Source organism: Larus michahellis, chromosome 4 (genome assembly GCF_964199755.1).
Source record: "Larus michahellis chromosome 4, bLarMic1.1, whole genome shotgun sequence".
NCBI classification, from domain to species: domain Eukaryota; kingdom Metazoa; phylum Chordata; class Aves; order Charadriiformes; family Laridae; genus Larus; species Larus michahellis.
The window spans coordinates 50417782-50445239 of record NC_133899.1 but is presented as its reverse complement, the minus strand read 5'-3'; the positions used below and the strand labels follow the sequence as shown (position 1 = coordinate 50445239).

Sequence of the window (27458 nt, the reverse complement as noted above, 5' to 3'; positions counted from 1 at the left end):
GATCTGTATTATCAATTACTGCTTGTCCTGCAAGCCCTTGCACTGCTGAACTGTAGCATTCATAAACCAGTTCCTTTTCCTCCTTAACTTCCTCTTGCTTTTCCATTTCTAGACTTTGTGCCTAAGCTTTGGGAGGAACTAATCTCCTCTGGGTCAGGAGAAAACTGGGGAAGGTGCTTAAGGACCAGGGTACTCTCAAGTCAAAGCCTTTGCTCCCCATGTGGGGTAACTTAGGCTGACCCCTTTGGGTATAAACTTCACTTATGTCCTGTCTGGAGAGACTCGTTGGAAAGTTTTGAATAAACAAGTTTGGGAAATGTTACTGAGTGAGGGGCTGAAACCAGCTGAATGACAACTCCTTACCCTGAGGAAGGTTTGTCGGTGATCATCCTGCTGATAGAGTTTGTCCTGCAGCTGCTTCCTTGTCATTTCAGAGCCCTTTTTGCAGGGAGATAGTGGTAGGAAGAAGATCTAAAAGTTCTTTTTGTGCCTCTGCAGAATGGGTGGAGTTCACCCCTTATGAGGTCGGGTTCTTAAAATACGGCGCCTTCATTCATGCGGAGGATTTTGGCAGCGAGTTCTTCATGGGTCGCCTGATGAAGAAGCTTCCTGAATCCCGCATCTGTTTCATGAAAGGTGATGTGCTCCATTATGAAAATTTGAGTTGCTTCAAAATCTACTTTATTTTTAATATAATGCAGACCCTGCATATTGCAACCTGTGCCCTGCACAACATGCAGGACTGAAGCAAAGTATACGACATGTTGTTCTCACCTCTAGCTCAGTTCCTATTTACTGTTTAGTGCTGCTTTTGTCTTGAATGGTGACTCTCATGCCTGAAGTTTCAGGGCTGTTTAAAGAGGTTTTGAACTGATCAGCAGCAGAATTCCACATGGAAAATATTTGTACTGTGAAACCAGAATCTTAAAACCAAATTTGTCTATGAATGGCATGATTTTATAACAAAAAGCAATGCTGTTACAGAGTTTGTTATTAAATATGCAATTTTGAGTGTTTTTTGAACTTACTGATATTTTTGCAATTTTAGTATTCTAAATCCTTTGTAATTTTGCTAGCATGATTATATCAGTGAGTTTTGTCATCCTTATTTCAGTAAAGTCGGTAGCTTCCAGTAATGCACGACAGAGAGTTTTGCAGATTTTATGCAACTGTTTTAATTTTGCACAAAGCTAGAACTCTCCCACACCCCTTTGAACACTGGTTCTCTGTATGAAGTTGTCTGCAGAAGAGTCCATCTATTCTTAAACCCTGAACAACAGATGTGTTACATGTAAATAAGCACAACATACAACAGGGCACCAAGGATACTAGTAAGAAAGGGTTTATTTATGAAGTGAAAAATCCATACACTCAGCAACACCATGTGGTATTTCTTATTTGGTGTGCAGTGAAGTTGTGCACCTCAATGTATGATGCAGGAGGAATCCAGAGTCATATTGGTAGAATAATGAGAAAATAGCTGGGCATGAGGAACAGAAGATTGTGCTTAGCCACACAGCCACTAAATCTCAGAGCTTTAATGGCTATGCTTAGAGCTTTTAGTGATGTCATGAACTTGAGAAAAGAGGTGGCTGAGGGAAAAGACTCAGAAGATAACACAGGATCCAAGAGTATAAATAGGTCTGAAAAGGGGAGGACAAATTCATGGAAGGTAGTCCGACATGGTAGTTCAGATGCAGACACCAGCACTAGAAGTACTAAATCCAGAACCTTGAGCTGCTGGAGAGTACACTGGAGAAGAGATCCCATCATACTTTCCATTTTCTTGTATTCTTCCATGAAGCACTCTGTGGTGATCGCCAGAGGTAGGAGGCAGATTATAGAGCTAGGTGGGACTCAGAGCCACCTTCTGAGAATGTTGTGCCTCTGTTGCAGCTTCGCAACGACAGTGGTGTGGTCAGACATGAGGTGGCCAGGTAGCAAGCACACCCAGCACATCCAGTCTGGGCTGAGCTCTTGTGTTCTCACCCTCAGCACCTGAATTAGGCTGGTGACCCCACAGACCCCACAAAATAGGTGTATCTTTAGGAATAATAGAATGGAGAGTTAAAGCAATGTTGCCATCTAGTGATACAACAGGTAATGCCCTCTTGGGTTGCAATTGTAATGTACTGTTAGTTCCAGCGTGATAGTTTAAGGATAAAAGCAAGGTGTCATTTGCAGGAAGATGTAAGGCCTTTTATAAGAGCAATGGCTAAAGCTGGAAAAATTGGATGAGCTTATGAGGATATAAGACACTCAGGTTTCCAAAAGAAAGGCTGGGATGTATGAAAGCTTGTCTGCTATTTTAAACTCTGTCAGTCTAGTAAAAGATACAGTCTCTTCTCATAGTTCTTACTTCAGCAAATATAGTTACTGTGAAAATTCAGTGCAAGAGGTTAGGGAAACATTGCTATGCCATTACAACCAGGTTCTGGGGGGACAACAGTGTTTGGAAGATACTAAAATGCACAAGTAGTGTGTAAGTCCTGGGGCCTGGGGAGCCGGGAATGTTATGGAGTGAGAAGGCACCACGTAAAGACAGGAGAAAAGAGAGGAGCTGCCTTCTCACAGCAGGCCTGGACAGAAGCTTCTCAACCTGCAGGAAGATGAGATTGTGTTGATGGAAGGTTGCCAGTTAAGCGTAGAGCCAGAGAGCCCCTATTTGATTTCACGTATTTCTAATGTTTCTCAAGCGAGTCCCATTCTTATGGGGATTTCTAGTGAAGCAGAATACCTTTGGGTTCTTGTCCCACTCCACAAACATGCCATGTTCAAAAGGGAATTGTATTTCTGTTACTAATTTATGGAATGCCTAATATTGTATTGTGCGGTTCAAATAGTTGCATCCTTTGTGATGTAAGACTTTTGCAAAGCTTTCACTCATAGAGATTTTCAAGGCAAAGCTCAGCACTGCCTTCTCTGGCAGAGTTCCTCTCAGGGCCTGCAGCAAAGCTGTGGAAGATGAAATGCTTTTCAAGATCCAAGGATCTTCTGGAGATTTCTGCACCAGGGAGACATTTTTAGACATCCTTTTAAGTGGGAGTGCAAAAGTGGAAGAAAGGCTGTGGGGATGAGAATAACAAGGAGAGGGAGATAAGTCTCACTCAAAAGAACTTGTGTCAAGAGAACTCTTACAAGGGACAGTGAAGATGTTTTTGTTTTACTCTGCAGACTATCCCAAATTGTGCTCTAACCACTTGAATCTTGGCTGTTCAAGAGCAGCCTCCAAACCTTCAACTGAGTATACGGTTGCATATGACATAGTTTGTAGAACAAACTCTTATTTCATGGGAAATAGTGTGGTTTTACTCTCTGATGACAGTTGCTTATAGGACAGGGTAAATTTATTTGCAGTGTATTGGTAATAGCTGGATGTAACAATGAATTCCAGTGGCTGAAGACCCGGCACAACGTTTAAAACTATTTAGGTTCCTCTTTGAGGACAGAATGTGGGTTGCTGCAAAAGAACTTCATACAGGTTTTGGTGGGAGTTTTGAAACCTTGATGTTTCTGGATACACCTTGCAAAGCTAAAAGTTTATTTTTTTAGAAGGGATATTTTCCATTAAGATATTTCCAAAGCAGTTTTCCTGTTCTCTACCGTTGCACAGGTCTGTGGAGCAATGTCTTTTCCTACAACCTCTTGGATGCCTGGCATTCGTCAGATCCTACACAAAGGTGCTCACTGAGGTGTACCCAACACAGGACTGTTGATGTTGGTTGGTTACATTTCTGTTTCTACTTTACCTGTTGTCTTATGAATCTTTAAATCAATATTACATTTAAATTCATATAGCGTGAAATCTTTGTGAAGCTTTTTGAATCTTAAAGCTGAGGCCAGTGCTGCACTGCAGGTGTTTTTTTTTTCCCCTACGGTGTCATGTTGCCAGCAACATCTAACTAGGTTTCCTCTCTGAATTCATTCATAGCAACATTATTTTCATTAGTCTCCCTTGGACTGAATTTATGCAAGTGATGATTTGTCACCAAATATAAAACTACTGAAGTTTTTTTAATAGATCACCTTTGTCATGGGCCTTTCAGTGAACCTACATGTTGTAAAACATCTCAGTGCTGTGTACTCTGTCTGCCTTGGCAGATGGTACTTACCATACATTGTTGTTGAAGACTTGGATATATCAATTACATGGAATGCCATTTCAATGTTTGATCTTGTTATAAACCTGTGTGCTCCTTAGAGGTGTTGGCTGTCCTTCCTGTTTTCAAAGTGGTGAGTGAGTTTGGTTTATGGGCTTTTCATCACTTTCTTCATGGAAGTGTTGCAGGACACGGACCTCAATAAATGCCTGTGATAGAAAGCCATTGGCCCTCTTTCCCAATCTCATGAGGTGCCATTTGGCACAATGCTTTTTCTCTGCTTTTTTCTGGGTGTCTAAGTCTCCTGACAGCATATTATTTTTTTTCAAAGCCAGTTTGGTCTAATTTTGAAAGAAACTGGTCCAGATTCTCAGCCTACCCTGACCCTCACACAGGAAATCCACTTATGACTTCTATCAAGAAATAGATCGCTTTTTCCAGCTTTAGGGAGTTTGTTGCCACTCTGACTTTGTTTTTCATGGAATATGCTTTATTGAAGATTGATGTTCTTCTTGCTTCTACTTTGGCATTGCTTTGACTGTATGTTTCTATGTCTTATTAGGTCTTCTTTCCTGTAGCTAATATTAGATGCCTTTTGTATTTTAAGTATTGCAAGGAACTGTACCAAAACAACTTGTCCCTCTCCTCTACCCTTCAGAAGGACACGAGCCTTCCCCACCAGCCAGGAGCCATGAGTTGGAGACTTACTTAGTTACCCCTGAATGTGGCATCATGGGCATCATTCGGCAGGTCCTGACTGAGAGGGTGATGGTTTCAAAGTTCTACAACTTCCTGAAGGGGTTCCAGATGCACAATGAATACCTACAGAGCAAAAACTTCTGTATATGGAAAGGTAAACATCCCTGATGAAAATGTTTTCATCAGTGAAGAGAAGACAGAGGATGAACAGGATTTATTCTTCACTTTGGAAATAAAAATTTCAAGATAACTAGTGAAATTTCATCCAGGCAAACCAGTTCCAAGAACTCCCTTGATTCCAGGGAAGGGCAACTACTGCTCATTGGCGATGGAAGAAGAGCAGCATAAGAAGTGAAGGAGCTCTGCCTTTTTGCCTTGTACAGGTCTTTCTTTTCTTTGTCAAGGCTGAGCTTCCATAGCGTGGCAGGGTCTTGGAAAGCAAAAGTAATGGGAAGACAAGAGGCATTTTTTCCTCCCTTATTAGCCAAACAACAGATATATTACTTTTTCAATGAATCACTCATCATAACAAATATTTCCTTTTAGATACTGTGCTAGAGAATTTCCCCAGCCAGCTGACAGAAACAGCAGAGTTCATGTGCCTGGCAGACACGGCAGGATACATCGATATCAGCTACCCACCGCTCATGAGGCCGGAGAGGAAAGTGGATGTTGTCCTACACTTAAACTATTCTTCTGGATCACAGACATCGGTGCAATAACCACTCTATTTTCTTTGATAATAACTGCTGTTTTTTAGCGCTTTTAGCCCTCTTTAAGGAGTTGGAATAATTTATGTAGAAGAAACTGATTCTGGGAAAAAGGATTCTTGGTGTACAGCTCCCATTTTGTAGATGCCTACGTCTCTCAGTGATGCTGGTATACCATGGCAAATACCCTAAGGAGAACAGATGTAGTAGCAGTTTTCTAAATCTTTTATTTTAATTAACCCTCTAATAGGCAAATGCTATCTTCTTCTAGGATCTCAATATGTCTATCAAGGCTACACTCCATATGGAGTGTTTCTCTGGAACTAATGCCACCACTGATGAACTCGTTTTGTCTTGTGATATCTGTCCAAAGATATCAACATACAGTTGAATTAGAAGTAATTTGTCCGGTTGTCTCTAGAACAGTAACTGGATTTTTATTTTGTTCTAAATTAGGGAGAAGAATTGTCCTTTGATGCCATGTCTGCCATTTCAATTACCAGCTAATAACCTGGTCTATAATTTGTGTTAGTAAGTACGGACAAGACAGAAGTTCTTGAAAGCTAAAATTTTCATACGCACCAGACAGATTCAGGAACAAAAATCCTATTTTCAAAAACAGCTTACACACCTGCAAGATTAAATTAACATTTCCATCAGGATGATGTTTCCTCCCAGATGCCTACATCAATTTTCACAACCATCTTAGGGCATCTTAAGACAGTTAGAGGCTTTAAAATATTTATGCCAAGTCAACAAACTTTTTGCACCTTTGCGAATCCATATTTAAAAACCATACCATTTCAGATTCCTGTCCGTTGTGCTCATATCAGGATTTTCTCCAGTACGGGGCATGTTTCTTTGTCTTAAGCGGCTAGGCCGCCCTTGCCTGCAGCCATGAACATCTTATTTATCTTGCAGATAAAGGCTGATGAGGAGGAGGAGGTAGGACAACAATCAGGAGTGCAAGCTGGAGGCTGGGTCTTGAACTGTTGTTCTGTTAATAACTGGTACTAAATATCTCATGCAGAGACAAAGGCCAGAAGAAATACTGACAGCGAACGCTGCTCCCAGATCTTTGTGAAGAGCCTTTGATAGATGTGATGTGCATTCAGGAAAAGTTGGGGAAGTTGCAGAATTTCTGATCTTTTCTTTTTTTCTGTCTGAACGCAGCCTTTGGAAGAAGCCTCCAAGTACTTTCTAAAGCAGGGAATACCATTTCCCAAAATCCAACTGAGTGAAGAAGAAAAGAAAAATCTAAAGGAGTGCTACATCTTTGAAGACACAGAGACCCCAGAGGCTCCGACAGTGGTGTTTTTCCCGCTGGTGAATGACACCTTCAGAAAATACAAAGAGCCTGGTAAGCTATGGGACAGAGATGATCCTCCCACCACCTGGCCACCCTTTGGCTGTGTCAGGATGAGAGACATGGTCTAGCGTGGTCTCCTCCCTCCCCTGTTGTGGTTCCTATGGGAGAGAAATGCGCATGTCCAGGTAGCAAGTAGCAACGTTGTGCCCCATATGGAAAGAGGGATGTGGGACCACATCTATACCCCATTGACAATCTTTCTTTATTTGTCAGGTGTGGAGCGGAGCCCTGCTGAGATGGCAGGGGGCAACGTGGATGTTTCCAGCATTTTTTCCCCGTACTGCTTAAACAGCTTTACTTACACAGAGGAGGAGTTTGACAAGCTGGTAGAATTGACCAGCTACAACATTCAGAACAACAAACATCTGATCCTTCAGGCTTTGAATTCAGCCATAGAGCAGAAACGACAGCATAAAAAATAAACGCCGTCCTGAGTTTCAGAAAGATATCCAAATATTATTTTTTTTCCTGCAGAAGAATCAAGACCTTTTTGTGAATGAACATGACAGACTTGGGGAAGTACGAAGACTTGTCTCAGCCTGTGGCTCCTCTGAACCACGTGATGATCCTAGATAAACTGATCAAACAAAATAATGATTAGTCTTGTGCTTTATTTATGTTGGATTTCACTGCTGGTGAACGTTTTTTTTTGTGTACATGCATGTATATGCAGTAAATCAGAAGTTAGGAATACTGGTTCTTATTGACAAGTTTTTTAAATGCATGGACGTGGGACAGCAATACCAATTCTTTCAAAAATTACTAGACTACTAGAAGTTATATGTGAAGTGAAGACAAATGAGCTACAGATATTTAATTTATTCCAAATCTAGTGCAACAGAAAAATGCATAATAACTGTGGATAACTTAAAAGAAAAAGAGAAAACCATAGTTTGCTATAGTGTCAGCAAGAAATTTTGTTGGAAATAACGCACAAATCTAAACATAAAAGAACTAGAAAATTTGAAATTTCACATGGAAAATGCAAATTTTCTATACTTCTGAATTTGCAAGTTTTATTACACCAGCAATATTTAGGTTTGGAATATTCCTTGGAAGTGACCTTTCCAAACCCTGTTGTGGGTCAGGATCAGCTCTTCTGGTGCACGTGTAAGTACCTAACCCGGGGTTGTGTTTTTCACTGAACACTCACGGTATTTAAAGGATCCAGCTCAGCATCCACGTCCCATTAATTTCAACAGTTTCAATAGTATTTCTTGTTATTATATGATGGGATGTTGTGAGAATAAAAACATCAAAAACTGAGAGACATTCAGATTTTGTGGTAAGAAGGCAAGCTAACTGCTTTACACTGATATCCATGGGTAATTGCATGACTTTGTCGGTCCCTGACTGTATACAATTAACACACGGTATATGCAGCTACTATAAATAGCACAGGGCAATTTGTTGAAACTGCTTATTTTTGAGATGAAGACCAAAATAATTATTTGCTTTATGAAGGATTTTAATAATGCAAATACTCTGTAAACCTGTTTCATTACAGCAAAGATTCTAATCTTAAAAAAAGATACAATGGTTCAGTCAGTATCAGCTGCCCTTAATTACCTAAAATTTAAATGAAACGCAGTAACTTGTCTGTGCTGAAGTAACATGTATTGGCACACAGAGAGCTATGAATAACCCAATCACAGCTAAAATAGAAAAGAAATCCTTAATGCAAAATGAGATGTGAACCTCTAAAAGGCTAAAAATTTCTCTTCGCCCTTGCTGTCACTGCCTGTCTGTCTCTCTTCCTCCAAGCATTCCTTTACAGCTTTAAGCCTTTGTCGTCTTCAGTCTCCCACATGCACCTCCAATGACCTCAGCCCCCTTAGGGACGGTGTGTCCTTGGCCCAGCTGCTTTTCCAGGCCCTCACTACTCCATCCAATTTGCAGCCCTGGTTCAAACCTCCTGTGTGCTGAAATGGCTGTTTACTTGTCTGTGCTCATCAAAGGCTCCTCTTTGTGATCTCTGCTGCTGAGTCACGCACTCCCTTTTGGCATTGCCTCTCCTCTGCTCCAGCTGGAACTCCCCCTAGGGCTTCCCTGTTTATCATTATGGCAAACCCATTTGGGGTGACACATGTGTTTGCTACTTCTCGTACCTGCTCATCTTCCAGCTGGTGTTTCGGGCATCTTCGAGAGCTGCCATCCAAGACTGTCAATGACACTAAGTTTCCCGAACTTGCCTCTCTCTTCCCATCCCTGCCCTTAACTATACCCCTTTGCTTCCTTGGTGTGTTTTTGTTTGTTGATCTCTTTTTAACAGAGAGAAGCCCCATTTATTCCAGGTATGCCACTAAGGCATCCCTTACTCTGCTCTACCCTCTAGGGGCTGAGCCCATCCCACCTGCCAGCAGTCTGGGCAGGCCCATACAATAGCTCCTAGTGGCGTTTTCAACATGGGTAAAATCTTGGCAAGAACTGGATCTTCTTTTCAGTTCTTCCCTTGCAATCCTCAAACTTTCATGACTTTCTTCTTTCAGATACACCCACAGCCACCTGAGTCCCACAGCAAGGTCCTTGCTGTAACCCTGAAAATACCTATATGTCCTGTGTTACTGTAAACCCTGAAAAAGGTCCGGCTTAGTCCTCCATCCAGCTGTCCTTCTCCTAGGGCACTGGTGTCCTTCACCTATAAGTAATGTAGCAACCCCATAGGTAATGTTCTTGAGTTGAAGGGAAGAACACCAGCCCTGTCATGCCATCTGCAGTTGGTTTCTTCCCCTCTGAGGTATTGTAGAGGTGTCTCCAGGTGACTGCTCCTCAGCAATGGCCTGTTCTCCTGACTCCCATCTAGTCAGCACTCCTGTTCTGTGTTTAGTAGAGGTGCTTTGTTTGTGACTTAGAGGGTTGGTTAATTTGTTGGTTTCGGCTTGCTTTTTATCATTAAATTTATTAATTAATTGCACAGAACACTTGCAAAAGATTCTAGTTGTCAATTCTTGCATGCCAGTGTGGAGGCTTTGTGTGGCTTTGTCTTCTGGCATTTTTTTGTTCTGGTTCAGCTGCTAATGGGGTATGTTTCCCATGCTCAGCCTCTGGGCTGTACTGAGGCATTGAAAGAATGTTAACAGCTGCAGATGTGGGCTCTTTTGGTTTTGCAGGTTGGGAGTGTCCCTTTTTACAGGAAATAGGAGTAATTTCATGGAATTAGCCCTTCAAGGGAGGAAACTGCAAAAATCCAGGCCTATGCTGTATCACAATGTTAGCAACGTTAGCACCAACAGGAGTTAGCATGACTTTTCCTAAGTGTTTTAAAAGACAGAACTCTTGGTAGCTGTGGTAATAGGAACTACAAACACTAACATGGTGACCTCCTTAATTGTAATGAGTATGTTCTGCATCTTTTCTGTCTCTGGCTTTTCCTTATAACCTATTCATTATCTGTAGGTAAGTGAAGGGATTAGCATGCAATTGCACCTTTGCCCCAGCCCTTCCGATTATCACAAAGGTGCATCGAGAACTGGGCAGCTCAGTGAGGTGAGTCAGCCCATAGGAACCTAAGGAAAGGAGCAGTGGGGTTTTTGATCCCCTTGCAAGGCCCGTGGGTACTCGGACAGCCCTGCTGGGTGAGTGCCACGGAGGAAGCAGAAGCTAATGGGATGGTTGGCAGTGCCATTTTATGTGTTTCTGTAGCTAAAAGAGTGATCAAATACAAGATTATTGCAAACAGTCTGAGTGAAGTGAGCTATTAATTTGCAAGACTACAAGTTGCACCATGTGAAAATGTGCCTGCCACGGTGGGTACAGGAGAACATGGGTGGTAGAGCAGGATGCCCTTCTGAAAAACCCTGTGCTAAAACCAGTTCCCATGTAAAGCGCTGCTCTGTGTGTGCAATATCCCACTCTCTTACTACAATGATAATGCTTCAGAAGAGGCCACCAGGGCCTCATTACCAGCAGGGCTGGTTTCCTCATGCCCTGATTATTATATGCTGGTCAACAGGTAGCAATGGGGGAGAGCTGTGTGTCTTTCATGCCATTGAACTTTTGCAGCTTTGAGCTCCTCTTGAAAGTCTGCCCCTTGTAGGGTTCCCACTGAAGCCCAGCACACCTGCAGCATTCATAAAGCCCTTCGCCAGCACCCTGTCCACCCCTCCAGTTCTTCATATCAAAACTCTGGCATGTCTTGTCACGTCTCCAGTTTCTTTCTCCTTGAGTCCTGACATTTCCTTTGCACTCTCTTCAACCCACTATTGCTTATACCCTTTTCTCCATCCAGTTGGGTGTCTCACCCAGATGTCATGGCCTGATCCCAGCTGTTCTAATGCTTGTAGCATTCATGCTTGTTCCAAATATGACCAAACCTCCATTGTTCAGACTTGAAGCTTCTGAGGGTACCATTGCAAGATGGAGAAGACATGCAAGAAAAAGGGGAAAGATTAAGAAAACAGATGGTATATAAAGCAAGGGAGGGAAGAAGAGGAGAGGGGGAAAAAAAAAAGTATAATACCCGAATATAAGTGAAAAAGGGAATTATAGCTGTGCGGTATTGAGATGGACAAGGGAAGGAAATAGGTTTTTTTGAGAGCCAAGAAGTTAATGAGAAAGAAAAGATGTCAGGGAATGGAAGGAAGAAAAGAAAGAAGACATCAGGAACAAAAAGGTGGTGGAGACAAACATGTAAAATGGAGATAAAGGTGTATCCCTCCTCTAGTTTCTTCAAAGCAGGCTTGATAGGCTGTTCCATTAAAAAGAATAGCAACCAAAAAAAAACCCCTAATCCAGAAAACGTGATGGCATTAAATCTTTCTGCTGAGATTCTGACTGCTCTGGGCTTACAGACGCCTGATGTGCATACTGTGAGTCCCTTCTAGCTCCCAGCTTTCTGTTCTTTTCTCTGCCCTTTAACACTGGGAAAAGGCAGTCCCTCAGCCCCTAGCAGTACAGCTTTTCCTGCCAGTTGCTGCTTATCGTACCCTTCTCTCTCTCAACTAGTAATCTGTAAATTAGTTGTAAAGATATGAAATGTTTGCTCCCCTCCTACTTCCTTTCTTCTGCTGAGGTAATGGAGCATCCTTAGAGGCTGATGCAAGGAGGTGCAAGTTTCTACATATATTAATACACACTTTTAAATCTTGAGCAATTAGTGGCTGTTTCTTTAATTTTGCAATTTCTGCTACTCAGCTGGCTGACATCCAAAATTGTTTCAACCAGTCTTGTAAGCAAGCCATGCTCCGCATTCCTCCTGGAGCTGCAGTTGTTTTGGTTTGGTATCTACTTTGCAAACATACAATGAAGTTTATTTTTGAGATTTAACAGATGATATGATTCAGAAAATCCTTCATAAATTCTTAACAAATACCTTTTCTGGTCACTCTTAAGCTCTGGTCTATGATTGCTGAGGGTGCAGGAGCTCTGATGGCTTGTAACCCACAGCTGGCTTGGGGCATGGCAGAAAGCACCATACTAGTCATACTGCCCTTGTGCTGATTTCCAGCTCGTAAGGAGACGATAAACTTGCATGTAGTCTGCAGAAATGTGGAGAGTGAACAGTGATTCAGAAAACTTTGGGAACTGCTCCTTTAGTTTACTGTACTCGTGGGAAACATACTCCAAGTACAGAAAACATCTCACAGCGAGACAAGTCCAGGCACAGAGGACTTTCTCACTGTACAGGTAACATTGAGGACTCTATATTTGCAACATGCATAAAATCTTAAGAGACATAGAATGGAGTATAAATCTCCACTTCAATTAGGCTACTCTGAGATTGATATGGCAAGTGCTGGGCTTTATCCAGTGTATCCCTAACTGTAACATGAAGGAAACATAGAAAAGCCTTTAACTGTGAGTGCAGACACGTAAAAAGTCATTAGTGACGTCAGTTTCTCTACTGGGAAGGTAATAACTTTCAGTATCAGAGCTGTGTACTAGTTATATGCTAGATGCATACAAATGCTGATGCATGTATGTGATGGATATAAAGTACCGTACTTTTGTCTGTATGATCATCATGTCCTAACAGGAATATAATCTACTGCTTTTAAAGTCTTTGATTAAAGACTTGCTTTAAAATTAATTTCCCAGAAGATTCTTTCTTGCCTGTGACAGGGGTAAAATGACAGGCAGCAGTAGTGCCCCTGCCTCCTGTGAGTTTCCCCTCCTGCTCCACATCTCCTTCCTTCACTAAGCGCAGAAGTGATGGTCTAAGACACCATTCCTCCTGCAGGAAGAGGACAATAGCTGAGACAGAATGCCCATCTGACTCTGCTCTCCAGTGCTCTTTTTTGTATAGAGGTATCTATGTGACTGAGAGCAGTGCGGTGGTCACAGCCAGCCCTGGTTGCGTTTCCAGCTTGCTGGAACAGCCCCAGGCTCATTTTGCCTGTTTGAAGGCCAGGCAAGCATCTATTGTTGCAAGGCATTTAGGAGGACGCTGGCTATCAGCAGTTTCAGTCCAGTCCGAGACTGTGATAAAAGAAATCACAAAGCTATATATGAACATGTTGAAAAATGTTAAGTTTGTCGTGGAGCTCTGTTTCTCCACAGCTTGTCTTTGCAGTCAGGTGCAATAAAGGTGCCTTTGCCAGGTGACTGATGCTTCTACAAACTGGGTTGTAATGTGAATAGGAAACCTAAGTAGTAGAGGGCGAATGAGGTCTAGCAAGCACTAAAGGATGAGAGTAGCATGTTTTTTTGCTGCCAGGGCAACTATGTTAGATCTTTTAAGCAGATAGGTTATTTTGCTTCATCTATCCTTAAATTACTGAAATATGAAATGTAAAGAAATAATATAATTCCACTTGAAGCCTCTGCTTTTCATTCTACAAATTGAGACCATCCAGCTTTGTACGTTCAGATTTTAAATTAGATAACACTAGTTCAGTTGTTAATGAGAGCCTCAGAGTTTTCTTTATTTATGGCATTCCCTCAGGTGAGAGCAGAATACCTCGATTTAGCTAAAGACCATACAGATCATTCCAGAAGGCTGAGTGTGCATATAATACGGAATTAACTCCACAGACATGGAAGTCTGTACTCAGAATCCACCTGTTCTTCTCCACGGGTTTCCTTGAGGACAGGGGATCTCAACTTTCTTAAGGTTCATGATCTTTAGAGGGGTTTCTAGGTGAATATCATCATTTATGCTAACTAGTCCTCTGAACTAAGCAGCCTAGGGAAAGCTGGCCTGTTCTAATAACAAGTATACCAGTATTTTTAATGTCCCATAGCAGGTCTCCCAAGGTCAGGCAGGTCTTCTTTTCTGGTGAGTCTCAGAAAAAAAATAAAAATGAATGATTGTTCTCTGAATTAAGCTGCAAGAGGAGCTCTCCAGGACGCAGCTCAGAGTGTCCATAACCTGAGGCCAAAAGATGCTCTTGTACTTCAAGTGTAGGCACAGCTACTTTTCATGCTGGAAATGCAGATGCTATGACACAGCCTGCTGTTATTGGAGCTGCTAGTTTGTTATTCATTTGTTTTTCTGTGTTTGAAGGTGATAATTTCCACTGGGTATGCCTGGAGATGTTCATGTGCTCTTTTGTTCATGTTTTTTAGTAGAACAAAATCTCTGTAAAATAAAACTAATAAAACTAAACCGCTAGATACTATATTCTATTCAACTTGACATGAGTTTCCTGCAGTTGTTGTGTAAAGTTCAGTTGTCTTTCTCTGAAAAATGTATGAAAGCATAACTCTTATCTGCCTTGCACAGCTATTATATATTTCCTTGCTTTTTTTTTGTTGAATTTAAGGTATTGCCAGGTGCAGGAGTGACCTTGGATGATGCTTGCAGCCATAGGCATTGACTACAAGATCTCAGCTAACCCCTGGAAAAGTCAACCTCCTTTTCCCCTGCCATCCTGTTATTCCACACAATCTGGTACTGCTGCTCCCTGGTCCTCACTCACCTCCCCTACCTACAGCTCACCTCTGCAAACCGAAGACCCAGCCCTGTGCCCATACCTTGGCCTTGCTTCCCCTGGAACAGAAAATGGGAGCAGCCCAGGAGGAGCTGGGAGCTGCTGGTCCATGCAGAAACCTGTCGGGTGGTGGGGGTGGCCCTTTCCAGGGGGGTCACTGCATGGCTCAGGGCAGCGCCTCTTTACAGACAGCGAGCTGAGGTCCTCCCGCCTATACAGAGGCTTTGACCAAAGTGGACAGGTGTGTGTCTGCACCCGGACAGGTCATTGGTAGTTATTGACACACAAAGGCTTTTCCCAGCAATCGGTTTCCCCCACACAGGAGCTGCCATCGGTGTCTGCTCAGGGCAGTCCCTGTGCCACAGGTGGGGAAGAGATGGGTTTGAAGGAGGCTCCAGCGGTGGTGCCCTTCATACTTCCTCTCTGCTTGGCAGGACAGCCCAGGACTCTGCTCACCCCAAAAAAAGTGCGGCAGCAGCGCAGGACTCAAGGGGCAAGCGCAGGCTGGGAGAGGTTCCCAGCCAGAGGAAGGTACCGCATCACTTTTGGCTGTTGTGGTTGCCCCATGAGATCCTTCCCTGGAGCAGTCACCCTTGGTGCTCCACCGACTTCGGCAATGGGAGGGAAGTCCTTTACTTATAGAGATGAGATGGGTGGGGCCTCAGGTCATTTTATAAAATAACTTGTCATTGACTCCTACGGGAGTGAATCCTGCAAACATGTCTCAGGAAGTGCTGCCCGTGGAGGTGCCAGAAACACTCTGTTACATGAATCCAGGGAAGACCATGATGCCAGGGAAGACCATGATGCCAGGGAAGACCATGTTGCCAGGGGAAGGCATGTTGCCAGGGAAAGGCATGTTGCCAGGGAAAGGCATGATGACAGGGAAAGGCATGATGCCACCAAATGCAAAGGCACTACAGGTAAGAAAATGGCTTTAAATGTTTGCTTAAGGTCCACTGCATTTGACAGAAAACAAAATCCTGTTTTGTGAATGTGTTTATGTAAAAGCTACTGTACAAACTTACTGTCTGATGGGACTAGGCAGCAATGTCTCTGCCTGAAGGAGTTTAGGGTGAAATGCTGTCTTTGTGGCTATCAGTGGCAAAAGTCCTCCTGAATCTGTGGGAGCCAAAGATCTCTGCTTTGTAGGCAAAATGAGAGAAGCGAGAGTAGCAAGGGGACAGAAAAATAAGAGAAAGTGGAAAAAATGAACAGGGAAGGAAACAATTTTTGGGGGACTGAATTATCAACCTGAATCCAGAACCAGATATAAAAAATCTTTTTTCTTCCATATTTAAATGCTACTTTTATTAAAAAGTTATTATTTCTGTATCAATAGCAAAATTTTGACATGCGTATTAATGTGACAACGTCATTTTTTTGTTACTGGGAAATGGATAAGGACAGGGGATTGACTTTTATTTCCACATTCTCATTTTTGTTCTGAATTTTCCATTTTGCTTTGTATTCTCTGGGTCATTTCAAGATTTACATTTAAATTCAACAGTAGTATGTTATACGTTGTTCTGTGTGGTTTTTGACTGGATGAAGGCACATTGCTTCAGGAAGTACTCTGGAAACAGGAACAGAATACTTTTGACATTTTTTTATAGGAACTGTCATTTAATGGTGTTCTCCTACACTCTGCATTGTAGTAGTATTTTGGAACTTCTGTTTCCTAAAAATATTGAAACGTTAGATTTAAAATTTTGTAATTGCAATGTGTTTCACGCTCTGGGTTCAAACCCAGAGAAAAGATTCTGGCATTTTTAAAATGGAGATGTAATACTCCTGAGATCAGGAGGAGACTGACAAAAGGTCACATTCGAAACGGAAAGCAAACCTTTATTCACAGAATAAATGCAGAGGCGCCTTTTGGGCATCTCACAGCTGAAATGGCTCTTCCTTCATTGACTCGTTGAAAGGGTACCCCTGGCATGGATTTTGCACCAGCATGTGCTGAACCACATGGTGGTTCGTTCGTTATGCTGAGCGCTGTAACACAGCTGGGTGTAACCAACTCCTGTTCTAATTGGGGTTTCAGCATAAATTATTGCAAGTAGGAATTAATTATCTACCCTGATAAAGCTGCTGTTGTTGTTTTAATGTTATCATTTATAATTTCTTTTTTTCTTCAGGATGAAGACTCAGACACAGACATCGATTCTTCAGAAGATGGTGAGCCGCAAGAAGATGAAGAAAGTGCTGTACCAGACAAAGGTGATTTCAAGGTATTATGAACAAAAGAATTTTGGACAAATGAGGGCTGAGGGTTTTGTTTTGCTCAAAAGGGGAGAAGGCTCACGTAGATAAATAATGATGGCAGCAGTTTGAGTGTTATGAGGGAAACGCCCTTAAGTTTATTGTTTAGACCATTTTATTCCACTTGTGTTTATGATTTTCAGAATTCCTTGTTGTATTTCTCTGATACGTTCTATTGAGAGCATGCAGAATATCTACTGTGTTAATCCCTCACTTCTAAAAGACATCCATTGGTGAGCTTTCTGTTCCACAATGCTTTCTGTAACCGAAAGGGCAAAAAGTACCAGTGATGTATGTTCTGATGGAATGGCTTCTGCCGTGCAATGTCTATCCTAGGAAGTTATGGGGGAGTACTAGATTATTGAACCCTGATTTTTCACCACTTCCGTGCTTGTCAGAAAAAAACTGTAACGGGGGATTCTGTGAAAGGAGTGATGCTCGAATGTTTTAGAGCTATTTCTTGTGTTTGAAGGTCAGTCATAGGTTAATTTTCATTACAAATTACTGATTTTGATAGGGTTTCTCATTCTGCTACTTTGCTATCTGTGCAGTAAGTACAGGTGTTGTTTCCTGTCTGTGAGGATTAGAGAAGTTTAAATGTGACTTGTGTAACAGTGTTGTCCCAAGAAGTATCTGCTTCCGAGCCATTTGTATCTTAATCCATGCAGACAGGCTATACTGAGACAAAATGAAGCTGAAAAGGAGCTTTATCTGGAAGTTGAGGTACTACTGTAAACAGGCAGACAGGTGAGCTTTGTGATAAGCTAGTTACCAAGTAGTCCTGGTACAATTTAGGTATTGAGAAATTAAAACCAATTCTTATTCACGTTTGCAGTATTTTTACTTTCTCACATACACTTTTCACATTTTAACTTTTGTGTTTGTCCAGTATTAGGATTTTTATTTAAAAAAACACCCCAAAACCAAAAACCCAAACAAAAAGAACGCCCAAACAGTGGCATTAATAGATTATACTCTATTTTCTCTGATATTATATCAGTCTTGGTTCTCTGTGGCGTTCCATCTTGCAAATATTTAGCTTACAATGTCTGGTATCTCCAGCCTGTGGACATACTGAAATTCTGGATCATGTATAAGATGAAGAATTTTGTAGATAGTAAAACAGGCTGGAAAACAATGAATTGATCAGTCTTTCGTATAAACTCTGCCCCTTACAAGGGGTAAGGAACCTAAAATCGTGATGAGAGAAAGCAAAAAGATTTGAGCTCCTGGATTATAATAACCTATGGTAATTATACTTATGACAGGTAAATTCTTGTCTCCATTTCTTAATCCCACACAGTGATGTGTTTGTTTTTCCATTATCTGCTCAGGAGATAGGCTTAGAGCAAAGAAATTTAAGAGTCATGACATTTCGAGGGGGCAGGTTTGACAGTAACGGACCAAACGAATCATCTTATGCGTATGGGAACGTAACCTTCTTCTAAACCACTATATTGCCCCTGTCTCTCACCAAAAGATTATTTTTCACATTTCAAAATTACAAAAATTCATTACAATCCCTTGGTGATGGACTGAGTTTTTGTTCTTGCATCTGGTTACGCAGTCACTGTTTTTTCTTCTATGATCAGAACAGAGCACTCTATCCTATGCACTTGCATGATCACAAGTTGATTATTGCAGCCTATCATGTGTTTATGTGAAGGATGTGTACATCCTTCTGCTCGCTTTTTCTCAAATGTAAGTTTTCCATCACTGAAACTCAGAAGACTTAAATATGAGGGTCTCTGCCTGCTAAGAGGAATCAGCTGTTAGAAACATACCACAGCATATGCCAGCAACTGCATGTGCCTTTATGCCAGCAGGCTGATTTTTATCTGCATTAAGAAATCTGTATTATTCAGGCCTTGGCTGGTACTTTGCCCCATGCTAAAGCAGCAGGCAGAGCCAGCTCTGGTATTTCAGACATCAGTGCTTATATTAAAATATTTAAGGATTGCAGCAGGTCTCATATCATTAATGTGAGGGAAGGGAAGGGGAAATATTGGATGCATAGTTCTGAATTCAGCATGAGCCATGTCTTAAAAAGGGTAAGATATGTCATACCCAGGTCAAGTGGTACCTTATTTCCCTGACAGGCAAGGGCTCCTTGCTCTTGCAAGGTTTGTGCAGCTGGGAGAACAGCTGCCCTTTGACAGAAGAGGGGCAGGTAAAACTCTTACACTTCTGCAAAGCAGGAGCTCTGGCTTCTGATGGGTTTCGGAAGCTGGAAGCAGCTCCTGAGATCATGGGAAGAGTAGGGAGCTCCGACTCTTCATGGCGAGGTTAAGAGGAGGTTGCAGCTGCTGCCTCTGATACAGGTGGGACTCCATCACGTGAACCAGGAGCTGAGGCCGGCAGGAGGGCTGGGTCCCTGCTGGTGCCAGGCACGGTGTCCCTCTTCCCTACAAGGGCAAGAACCTACTGTTGGGAGCAGGTCCAGCCCTGGGCTCAGCAGCAACTGTAAAAGTAGGAGGCAACAACTCCTGAGCCACCCCAGCCCTGTGGTTCTTGCAGGAGCATGGCACCAGCAATGGCTCTGCTCCGCTGCAGAAGCTGTTTTGAGCCCAGGTGCCTCCACTGCCACCCTGAGTGGAGTGGAAATGACAGACTGCTGAAATTACATGCTCCAGCGTTCAAAAATGAATCTCACAAAGTCAAAGGAGGCCACTTCCCATCAGCTCATAACTTTGAAATATGCTTTTTCTTATCCACATTTGTCATAAAATAGCTGTGTCTGAGATAGACCTCTAGATTCCCCTGAGAATCCATAGTCAGAAATAGAGATTTTTCAGGGTGTGATGCATGTCCTGTGGTAATGTCTACCTTGGGATGAGACTCCAGAAATGTCTAACAGCTGTCAGATATAAGCAGCTATTTTACGGCTATCTGGAGTTAGGTGTGATGAGTCTCAATCCTCAGATGGTTAATGCTCAGGCTAGTTTCTTTCTCTCATATTTGTTCTGGTTGGGAAGGGCAAAGTAGTATAAGAGGGCTCTGTCTTTTCATGATTGGACTATCCTATTTCCTTGGCTACAGTTCTACATACGGAAATAATTTTGAACATGCAGTTGAATGTTCTGTGTTTTCAAGTGGACCTATTTTTCAAAACCAGAAAAAAAATGGTTTTTAAACATCTGGAAACACTAAAAGATGGAGGGCAATGTTAACATTGTTAGCACTGAAAGGGTTATGCAACTAGCCCGAGTCATCAGTCAAATAATGAATCTCTGCAGAAGTCAGGATCATTGTGCACTGAGAGTATCCCTGTTATGTTGATCAATATTTGAAGTTCTGACTTTTGGAAATGTGTTTCAAGCACAGTCTCATGTGCACAGTCACATTCCTCAGAAGTGCTCAAGTCCCATAATGGATATACGTATGAGGAAGCAATGACAGGAAGGACACAGTTCTTGTGGCCTTGCATATACCTGTCATGCTCCTGTAGGCACAGGTAAATTTTCCTTTGCTGAAACCAGGATTACTGTGGCCGTATGCATGAAAGGGGTGTTTCCATCAGGCTGTGGGAGTTTTTAATTCACCGATATCCAGCCAAGACTTCTGCTAATTCTGGTGAAAACACGGTCTGATTAGACGTAGTTATGTTGCTAATGAAAAACATGAAACAGGGCCTGTCAAAACCAGCCGGTGGCAGCAGTGGTCCTCGGCACCCCCTTGGCCCCCGTGGAGCTCCGAAGCTGTCGATGGAGGTGCCACAGTGCCTGGAGGAGGCGAAGGAAGGAAGCAATTATAACAGACGCTTTTCCGGCGTGGAGCTTGGGTTTGTCGAGAATGAGGAAGAGCTTCAGAGACGTGGCCACACGCAGCAGCCGACTGACCGCGCTCAGCCCAGGCAGTGTGCCACAGTGGGCTCCCCTGGCCCATCTCACAGCAGTGAGAGATAGGCTCCGGCAGGCTGGGGCAGGGCTTGGCTGAGTGATGTTCACAGCCTGAAGCATCTTGATTACAAATGTAAAAAACTTGAGGATGCACATTCTCTAAGGAGACCTGACTCTCAGACAGCTCAAGATAGGCACTTCTTCACACACCACCAGCACCAGATACACCATCAGCAGCAAAGTATTTTAGTTCTTTTGATTTGGTCCCTGGCTACAGTCTAGTTAAATTAGCACCTGAAAATGAAGAAAGGAGTGCCCCGGTGACATCCTGTGAGTGATTTCATCTCAGCAGAATGCTTCTCCGGGCCAGGAATGCAGGGGGACCTTAGTCAAGACAAGGAAGCTGTCTTTGCCAGGAAAGGCTGCTGTGCCTGTAGATGACATAGAAACGGATAGAGGCATTATTATTGGGTGACTGCAGGAAAAAGGTGTGGGTGGAGAGGAAGCTCTTTTCATGGTTTTCATAGATAACAAAAAATTTTTCAGGTTGGTCTGTAGAAACAGCCTTTTTTAACCGTTGAAAAAGTAAACTGATTGTCCTCAAGGTAGCACTGAAACAGGTAATGGCACCAGCACACTGTGGCACATAATTTTCCCTGCTTACTCATTGCAGTTTTTCATCCAGCATGACAAATGCCACCTCCTCACAAGATCAGATGGAAGGCATTCCGCATTTCATGTAGAAAAGCAATAGCTGAGCACCTGCTTGGAGGACACTTGCTTTTCGGTGATATAATTTTCACCACACACACTGAAAATTAATTTCAGGAACTTTGCATTATTTTTTGTTAGTTTATGATTGCTTTGGAATAAATACCAATCTAAAAAGGGCAACAATCAAGACCGAGAACGTGTTGGCTGCTCCTGGGGGTTCAAGAGTAAATTCTCCTTTTTGTCTCAGTGTTGTTGGATGACCGCTCTCTGTTTTGGGGAAGCAGCTAGTGTATTCTGGTAACTGATCAAACACCTATGGTAAAACAAGGAGCACTGATCAAACACCTATGGTAAAACAAGGAGCTAACACTGAAAACCAAAATATGCATTGACCCAGCATACATTTGACTGTACTGTTGTGGAATTGTGAGACTGGGGTAGTCTACAGTAGGCATGGTGGAGTGGTCCATACCATTGATATCGCAAGCTGGGAAAATGCTCCTAGGAATAGCCCATGCTTGAAGAAGATGAAGAAGCCTAGAGGCTGAAGAAAGGTACTGAGAGAAAAACAAGTAAAAAACGGTAAAGAATAATAGTCATCCTCTGGTTTCAGGGACTCTTCTCTCATTAAGGAGTGCTGTCATTTTGGAGCTCCAGATCCACTTGTGATGTGACAGGATGTATTATACAGCTAAACTAGTGGAGTAATTTACAGCAGTGCTTCTCAAGATGGATGCATGCCACACATACCTACATCTGAATATAAGTGTGACTTTAAAGAGGGCTGGGATAGACCTATGGAGGCACAAATCTGCCAGGAATGCAGCCAGCCTGCATCCCCAGAGTGCTCATGACAGAGAAATTTCTGTTTTCAAATTCTTACTCACCCAGGTGAGAGAAAGTCGGAATCATTCACACGACAAAGGAATCTTTTACTTCCACCAGTATAGTAACTTGGTGCCAATTATCATACGATGTTATTCTTTTCTATGGGAAGTGGCGGAAAATTGGAAGAAGAGACTATGACTTCTGCACCATGTTTGATGGAGCTGTTTGGAAAATCCCGGTAAAACTTTCTTTCCCTGGAAGTACAGAGCAAGTAGCAGTGTACGCCCGGCTTGTGCGCTGGCATTGCAGCGTGCTGTATTGCATGCAGCCGTGCTATAGACACGTGCGCATGAAGCACACGAGCGCAAGTTGGGAAGCATGGAACTGAAGACAAGCCAACAGATTGACTATGGGTGAAACAGTCACAGAGTGACTACATCAGTCTTGATTTTATCAAAAGCAAAGCTACAATGTGACAGCGCTAAATGGGTGCTGTAGTAAATCCTTGTTAGCCCCAGGGCAGGACGCTGTGTGGGGTCTTCACCACTCAAGGCTGTGGTGGTGGAAATCTCTCTATAGGTGGAACATAATGACATAGCAGCAACCTTTTTTTTTTTTTTTGGTTAAAGAGATTGTAATAGGTTTTAAGTAAACAGAATAACAGGACTTCTATCCTTTGCTTTATGCATGCATAGCTGCTACTTTCTTTGCTTCTCTAACTAGACCCTAGTACATTATGTTATGGTTGTCACAGTTGCTATTTAAATACACTTCTTTTGTTTAAGATGTCCTGGAATTAATTAAAATAGCAAATCCTCCTGGGAGCAGTAGAACTAGTGAGGCCTGATCACTGAGTGATTTCTGCTCTCCCTGTTGTCTTCGCTACCCCCACTGGCAGGTGCTGGGGCTGCCAGGACAGCTAATGCCTGGCTGCTGCCTCTTCCTCGGGGAACTGGCTGGTGGCATCTGCCTCTACCCCAGTGCAAGCACAGGTCCTGCTTTCTGTAGCATCTGTGAAGCCACTGATTTTTGTTGTGAAACTTCAGTAAGTCTTTTTTTTTGTGAAACGTGCATCTCTGAGAGCTGATTTCCCCACGCCAGGTGGGAAAATTTGGCTAACACATTAGAAAGTCATTACATGGGAACCAGGAGACAGGTGATCAGGTGGCAGAAACTGTGTACTAACCATTAAAAAAAACCCAACCCACCACGCTTCCTTAATGTCTCCTATCTAAGAATCTCAAACTGCTTTGCAAATATTGAATCCATCGGTTATCACTCAAGCAATGCCATTTGCCCGAGGAAGCGTAGCTGGAGTTGATCCAGGAGCTGGCGGCACCTTGCGCAATCTCCAGAGATAAATGGCTGCAAGAATTGCCCCATGCTTATGCAGATCCTACCGAACAATGAGTTTCTGCCTTCTAGGGCATATGCTGAGGTGCCCAAGCTCATTCCTAACATGTGAGTGTGGTGATCCACCTTTGCTAATTACCCAGCTGAGAAGGGTTAATTAACTGGGTGGAGAACTGTATTTATATGGCTATACTGTTTCTGAAATGTGAACCAGTGTCCTTGCATGGGGTAGCTCTGAGGCTGTACCCCTCCATCATTTTTTTTGCAAATTTTGCAGCTTCTGCTAGGCTTTTTCTCCTTTGAGAATACTTGAAAAAAAAGATGGATGTATTACTGAGGGTGAATTTCATGAAAAAGTACTAAAAGAGCATGAAAACAAAGAAATATTGAGGCACATGCAGGAGGGAAACCCTTTTTAAGATCTCAGCAAAAACATTTTAACATAACAGGAGGTGTTAGGAGAGAGAAGAGAGGATTTTAAACACACGTTGAAAAAATAATTTGTTGTGACAAAGGAGGCCTAATTGTCTTTCCATCTGAAAATATGGTCCTTTTTGCTCTGTTCTCTTAAAAAAATAATTGGCAACAGTACACATATTGTTTTAAGTGAGATTCTTCCAGCTTCTCTTTATCTGCCTTAACATCTATTTTGTCTCTGTTTATAGTCGTTCTAGGAAGTCTCTGAAGTGCTATAGAAATAGAAGGATGCTCCTAAATGAGAGGAAATCAGTTGATAAAAATAGCAGTTTTCAAAAAGAATGATTTGGAGGGCTCTGCTGTAACCACTTATGCAGGTGGAAATGTTTCTAGGAGTGTGAGGAAATGACCGTGTGTCACAGCCACAGGAAATGCTGATTTATTTATTGGCTTTGTCAGAGCAGCCTTTTGCAGATAGGGCTGAGCCAGAGACAGCTTTATGGAATGAGCCAGCAGGAAATCGCCTTCCTTAGAAGAAGGAAACCAGATTATCCTCTAATAATAAATAGGAAGAGGTCCCTGCAGTCACAAAATCTGGAGAGCCTTGTTTTATAGAAGCTTATGGCTGAGACGTTCAAAGGGACCAAAGGAAGTTAAGCACTTTCAATCTTAAGGGTTTTTTGGAGGGGGGTATTGTGCTTTATTTTTCCCCAAAGGAAACTCATACCTAAATCTTTGCCCCCTAAATCCTCTGGAAACAATTCTCAGAACATTGGTTTATCTCACAGTTGTGATTTACAAAAGCTCAGATTATTGTAACTGTTTTTCCCATACAATTGCAAAGGGAAAAAAGAGAAATCTATTTTGTCAAAGCAGAGGGTAAAAACATCTCTCTGATAGTGGTGCTTTGGATTTATCCTGTGAGAGTCATCAGCAACAGATATTCTCCACAGCACGCTTTTCACTGTGTCGGGACCTCATGGGTGGTTACTAAGGGGATTGATTGTAACTTTGAGTACGACTGCTGGTATATTGACCACTCCACCACGACGTTTACCAGTGCATTTATTCTGTTCAAGAGACTTATTGTAGCTATGTTGTAGAGCTAAACTGCAATTTCAGAGCAAGGCGGGTTGCAAACATCTCAGAGACAGTGCCGTTTGACAGGGATTTATGCCTTTCTTTTCTGCTATCATGAACCATACAGACTCAGAGTAACACAACAAAAAGACAGTGAAATGTATGAAGTGTTGAAACGAGACTTCTTTAATAGCAGAAGCTTATGTTGCAGATTTTCATCTACAGAATAATGAGATGTTTAACACAATTTTTACCAACTGTATTATTGCTTCATAGCACTCAGTTAGTCTGCACATTTGATACTTTTTCCCCACTGAAGGTTCATTCATACTCTGTTTTGTACCGTTCTCCAGATAGAATCCTCTCCTTGCTATCTACTGACCGTAAGGATAATCCGGATGAGAAATCTCCAGCGAGTGGACGCCTGTAAGTATCTCCATTCTTAGTGGTATCCCAGGGTATAGGCAACAAGTTTTCTTTTATAATTTATAGCAACTTTTCCAAGTGTTTCTGAAATAACCCGATGTTTATGTAAACTAATTGTTATAAACCAGGTCAGTCCTTGCTGCTTGCTGCAGTTTCATTGAATGTTCCTGTGCTTTCTGGTTGGTTTTAAGACTTGACTGTGGTTTTGAGGATTGGTACTTTCTCCCAAAGAAAGGAGAGTTTCTGACACAGGTAGATGAAAAATACTGTGTCCTGTGTTTCCAAAAGCAAGAGGTAATTTTGCTGTTGGGTTGTAGCACCTTGGGAACTGTGACTGGGAGGAGCAAACTTTTTTATCCCCCCTAATCTCGGTTCTGACACAGATGAAATGAACAAGAAAAAACTTTCTAAAATCATTACCACCAGGCTGATGCCATTATTAATTACCCTGAAATGACTGTCAGTGCTGACTGAGAGCTGGATGCCTTGTCCCTTCCAGCGCTCATGCAGCCATCTTGCAGTTGTGCAAGAGCGTGAGTCACACGGCAGGAAAGTGGTGGGAAGTAAGTGAGCGGGAAAGGAAAATACCAGTTTAGTTAAAGGATATGGACTACCCACATGTGCAGTGAGAAGAAGCATTTCACACAATCAGTACAGCTATGTAACCACCTGTGAAAGGATGCTGGAACTAGCTCTAGGGTGTCCACGGAAGGGAAGTGGTGTAACCCTGCTGTCTCTCTTGATTCTCCTGTTTCACCGTGAGCGGCAGCAGCCGGGACTATAGTCTCTTGCACAGGAAGAGCCAGTGAAGATGTTCTGAAAGATGAAGAACTGGATTTAACATGATGCAGTACCATTCCCATCTTACCCTGTGGTTGTCACATGTTTTTCTGGAAGGTAGATTGGGGGACTTCCCTGTGTAACAGCTCTGACTGAGGGATATACTGACCATATCTTAAGTTGTATCGTTGGGTCGCACTCTGCAGCTGCACCTCCCTCCTGGTCCACAGCTGTGGCACAAGTGTGATGATGCAATAACACAGAAAGGTTTCATCAAGGGCTCATCTCAGATCTTCTGCGTGTCAGGCGGCAAGACAAAATCACAAATAACTAGGTTGTAGAAAGAGATTGTGCAAGCAGAACTGAAGCAATATTTTGCATTAAATACACAGCTGACTAGTTTGCCTGCATCTACGCATATAATTAAGGATTGTTTGATATGCCTTGTATCTCAAAGTACAGTTAAGATATAAGAATGACAGATCACATCAATAGAACAGAGTACTTTGCCAGCCAAACTGCCAACAGTCATTGATCTCCAATGATAAACCTGAAGTCATGCAGTAGTCATACAGAATTACTTTAAAAACATTTCAAAATTGGTATTGTTACTTCTAGGATCTCCAAATGTATTCAAATACCTATTTTTGCAGCTTCAAAATTCTTCAAAGCATTATTATCTGCATAGAATTTCCCAGATTAAAAAAAAGATAAGAAGAGGAAAAGAAACTAACAAACAGTCATACAGAATCAAATTGATGCTCATACAGTTCTCTTAGGGGGATATATTAAGTAGGTCCACTGCAAAAGCCTATGACACTTGAGGAAAAGAAGTAACAAAAGAAGCTGTAGAAAGGCACCAACTATGATTACAGATCTGAAACAACTTTTACAGGGACTAAATATGCTACAGACTTTAAGAGTGGAAGGGGAGTTATTGAGGAGGACATGGAAGCTGTCTCTATAAAAGGGCGTAAGAATGTTAATAAGGAGTCATTTTGCCACTA

General features: G+C 42.3%; 2 protein-coding genes across 2 annotated transcripts in view; both read left to right on the top strand.

Annotated features, from left to right (window-relative positions):
* Positions 1–7300, top strand: part of LOC141743085 (cytosolic phospholipase A2 epsilon-like) — a 36071-nt gene extending 28771 nt beyond the window's left edge. The window contains exons 14-19 of the mRNA XM_074586809.1: positions 499–636; positions 3614–3721; positions 4759–4953; positions 5346–5512; positions 6683–6869; positions 7092–7300. Coding sequence (XP_074442910.1) covers positions 499–636; positions 3614–3721; positions 4759–4953; positions 5346–5512; positions 6683–6869; positions 7092–7300 — 1004 coding nt within the window. The remainder of the gene's footprint in view (positions 1–498; positions 637–3613; positions 3722–4758; positions 4954–5345; positions 5513–6682; positions 6870–7091) is intronic.
* An 8168-nt stretch (positions 7301–15468) lies between these two features.
* The window catches only part of LOC141743084 (cytosolic phospholipase A2 epsilon-like), a 39204-nt gene continuing 27214 nt past the window's right edge, over positions 15469–27458 (top strand). The window contains exons 1-4 of the mRNA XM_074586808.1: positions 15469–15672; positions 16891–16983; positions 20644–20880; positions 25599–25671. Of these exons, the coding sequence (XP_074442909.1) occupies positions 15469–15672; positions 16891–16983; positions 20644–20880; positions 25599–25671 (607 nt within the window). The remainder of the gene's footprint in view (positions 15673–16890; positions 16984–20643; positions 20881–25598; positions 25672–27458) is intronic.